Source organism: Branchiostoma floridae, unplaced genomic scaffold, assembly GCF_000003815.2.
Source record: "Branchiostoma floridae strain S238N-H82 unplaced genomic scaffold, Bfl_VNyyK Sc7u5tJ_1554, whole genome shotgun sequence".
Lineage (NCBI taxonomy): Eukaryota > Metazoa > Chordata > Leptocardii > Amphioxiformes > Branchiostomatidae > Branchiostoma > Branchiostoma floridae.
The window spans coordinates 67,563-71,354 of record NW_023365753.1 but is presented as its reverse complement, the minus strand read 5'-3'; the positions used below and the strand labels follow the sequence as shown (position 1 = coordinate 71,354).

The 3,792-nt window shown below is 40.7% G+C and overlaps 1 protein-coding gene across 1 annotated transcript; it reads right to left on the bottom strand.

The window, feature by feature from the left end:
* Positions 1–460: 460 nt before the first annotated feature.
* LOC118408085 (peptidase M20 domain-containing protein 2-like) lies at positions 461–3,015 on the bottom strand. Its single transcript, XM_035808707.1, has 3 exons — positions 2,989–3,015; positions 1,771–2,011; positions 461–898 (listed from the first exon to the last, which is right to left on the bottom strand). The coding sequence occupies exons 1-3, from the start codon at positions 3,013–3,015 to the stop codon at positions 765–767; spliced, it is 402 nt and encodes a 133-aa protein (XP_035664600.1). The 3' UTR covers positions 461–764.
* Between the last annotated feature and the right edge of the window lie 777 nt (positions 3,016–3,792).

Sequence of the window (3,792 nt, the reverse complement as noted above, 5' to 3'; positions counted from 1 at the left end):
ATTTAGATGGTTTTTGATGAAAAAATACCAGGTAGTTACAAATTTTAAGGGAAAATAAGCTTGTTATTCTTGATCTGGCCATACGGTCCGCCATCTTGGATTTTGGGCTGATGATGTCATCAAATTAGCATAATTTATGCATATATAATTATGAAAGATATGCTAAATAATATAAGATTTTATTTATGTAACAAAATAGTAGTAATATAGCAACTAAATGTGAAAAATTCATTGTTAGAACCAAAAATTGTGATTTTTGGCAAAACTGCCTGTCAGCAAACGGTTGTCATGGCAACACGAAAAAATGGAAAATTTGTCAAACTTCGCGAAATTGTTGCCAACAATATTTTAGGAAAACTTACCAAATTTGGTGGCTTCAGCGTAAGGCGTTCTGGCGTTATAGGACATCGAAGTTAGCGCGGGCCTCAAAAGCCCCCCCCCCCCCCCGGTCTGAATAGGGTTAAAGTCTGTAATACTTGGTACTAGGGTTGGGTACCAGTACACAACATTCAGGTTCAGGTACGGTTCAGGTCCAGAGGATCAGGTCCAGGTCCGGACCTGAATTGGTCCAACATCCGATCCACCAATTTTTTCAGGTCCGTTTTTTTCTGGACCATTCCAAGAAGAAAAACACGGTTTTGTACCAGTACACCGTACCGGTACCAACCCCTACTTGGTACATATAACCATACTGAGGTTTGAACCATCAGTCTACTGAATGCAATGTGAGTACTCTAGACATTTGGTTGATTTCCTGATGGAATCTAATCATTGGCCAAGTCTTGTTTAAACTCCTCCCTGATGGTGTCCATCAGCTGTGATTGACAGATGACATCGATGGCCGTCATGGCCAGGGCCTTAGCCTGGTTCAGGGCGTAGGGCTGGGCCTCTCGCTTACCTGAAAATCAAACAATCATAGTCTAATAAGACAAGGTGTCTGGTATAAAATATTCTAGAAAATGATAAACCATTCACAACATATTCTAGATAGAGTCAATTATAAAACCAAGCTCCTGTTCCGTTTTGCACTTAAGTTAAGGCTATGCACCACCATACACAATATTAATGCGGTTCAATTTGCAATTCATGGCATATACTTGTTCCTTTTGCATCTGCTTGGTATGATTTACAGTATGGTTGAAAACTTCATGGACAAAAATCAATGCTTGTGGATTCCATCCATATAATTGAATCAACATACATTAATTTTGTAGCCTTAGTGAGAAACATCATGAGCTCGTCCAACTTTAAGTGAGGACTAACTGACTCAATGACAAAAGCATGAGCTACGAAGGCTGTTCGAGAACATTCCCTACCCCCTTTTCAACCCACTCACTCTAGGGGTAGGTACTGGTACAGAAAATTCAGGTACAGGTACGGTTCAGTTTCAGAGCATCAGATCCAGGTCCGGACTTGAACCTAATGGTAAAAATGACTATCAACTCTCCTATTTTTCGCTCTTGTTCTCGCCTTAAACCTGTAAGCCCAGAAACACGTAAACGACTGTTAATCTGTTAACATTTTAATTGGTCCAAAATCCGGTCAACTGATTTATTTCAGGTCTGTTTTTTCTGGACCAGTCCAACACGACAAACCTGAGTTTTTGCACTGGTAAACCGTACCGGTAACCAACCCTAACTCAAACTGGAAAAGACCCATACTCTTTTCCGTAAGTGTGGTGTTATGATAAGCTACACAGCCTAACAAGTTGAATACCTTAGGTTTGCAACTAGAATTCAAATTAGGACAAAAACAAAATGCCTGCAGTACCAGCTTCCTCTGTAAAGTGGCGTGAGTGAATAGAAGCGTCTGTCGGTAGAGCGAACATCGGGTGGATACCGGGTACGACATGCGTGACGTTCCCCATGTCCGTCGAGCCGGAAATGGCGCCCGTTACGGACTTGTCCGGACAGTTTGTCACCCCGAGGGCCTCTGCATTCCTCTCGTACAGAGTGGCCAGGGTGTTGTTCTGTATCAGGTTGGAGGCATCTGTCTTGAAGTTGTACTCCACCTAGCAATTGGAACAGAAACTGCAGGTTAGTCATCTACTAGTATTTGGCTGTCAATTCTAAATGACCTTTTTCTAGAAACTATAGGTGGGAAATGTTAAAGAAATATTACATTTTACATCAATTATTCATCCATTCTACATTAAGCCTTGAGGGATGCTATCCAATTTGTAGCAGCCCAAAGATCCAAAAGGAACTGACTGAACTAGACTTAGGCAGGCAGATCTACATGCACAAACTATATACATGTAGTATTAGGCATTATAGACTCTAGGACAAGTAATTAGTACACATAATGATGCAATTTTTAAGACCTTATGTCCGTACACAAAATAAAGCGCTTACCAACAAGCTTTCGATCAGTCCTCTGATCCTTCTCAAGTTGTAATGACCCAAAACCTAAGTCGCACTTCCGGAACGGAAGTGTGACGTCAGTAAAGGGTCAAAGGTGCTTGACAGTCGGTATCGGTCCCCGTCTTGGTTGAGGGAAGGTTGATGGGCTCTGATGTAGATAGCATCTTTCACTCCCTTGAGAAGAATCAGAGGACTGATCGAAAGCTTGTTGGTAAGCGCTTCATTTTGTGTATGGATATAAAGTCTTAAAAATTGTATCATTATGTTAACTACCGTCACAGATGAACTTACATTCAAGTAATTAGTACACATCATTAGTACACAGTCTTCATCAATACCAGCCAAAGTGCTACCCCCTAAACTTATGATGATGTCCGTCCATCGCGGTTTGATGAGGAATTTCACTTCTCTGAGCAGATATATATCTTAACTAGAGTTCAATGAACACATCCCTTTGCCAAATAATCATGCCTTTGTTAAGACTTTAAGGTCTTATTCAAGTATAACTAAAGAGTGCCTACCCCAATAACAAACTAGAGTTCGACGAATATATCTATTCGCCAAATAATTATGCTTTTATTTAAGACTTTAAGGTCTTATTCAAGTATTACTAAATAGTACTTACCCCAATAGCAAATGACTGCATGACCATGTGTTCCTAACAAACCCACAAATGCTACAACTAAAGATAACCTTCTTGGCAAACTGGTGACAATAAAATTATGTACACTGTTGTGATACTTTCAGCGCAACTTTCATAGTGCTTTGTTAAAATCATGTAGTCTCTACCAGACTCCGGCCTGGCCGAATAGTGTGGCTATCGAAACTGGATCTTCAACAAAGCTCTTTAACCCTATGACCACTCTACGAAAACGCTGAAGTGCAAACGAGTGATACAACCAACACCCCACCCCACACGTGACAAATCACTGGACTACTAAGAATTGTCTTCCTAACCTTTTTGCATATTACCTTATAGTTATCTTTGACAATTTGCTCATTTTGACCTATATTTAAGGACACAGCTGTTTTTCAGATGTTTTGCCTGAGGAGCCTTGTGACCTGGACGCCCTTACACTGAGAAAATCCTCTGACAAGCATGAAATTCTGATTGACCAGGGATGCTACCAGGTCATATGTGGTCACAGTCCAAAGCCCCCTATCTTCATTTACTAGTCCAAGGCACTTTGGAGATGTCTGTGTGCATCTTTTGTGGCTTTGTCTAAGGAAATGACTGCCCGGTGAAAAAAAAATCTTACCACTGCCAGTTTGTGTTCCAAAAGGTTGTGAGAGTACAATAACACTTTGTATATCCATTCTGTGATTATAATCTCATATTGCATTCCGTTCTGCAACTGGAAGAGCAAACGAGCCGATCTAGCCATCAAAGACCGTCTTGTACACTCGTCCTTGAGACATCGGAATATAT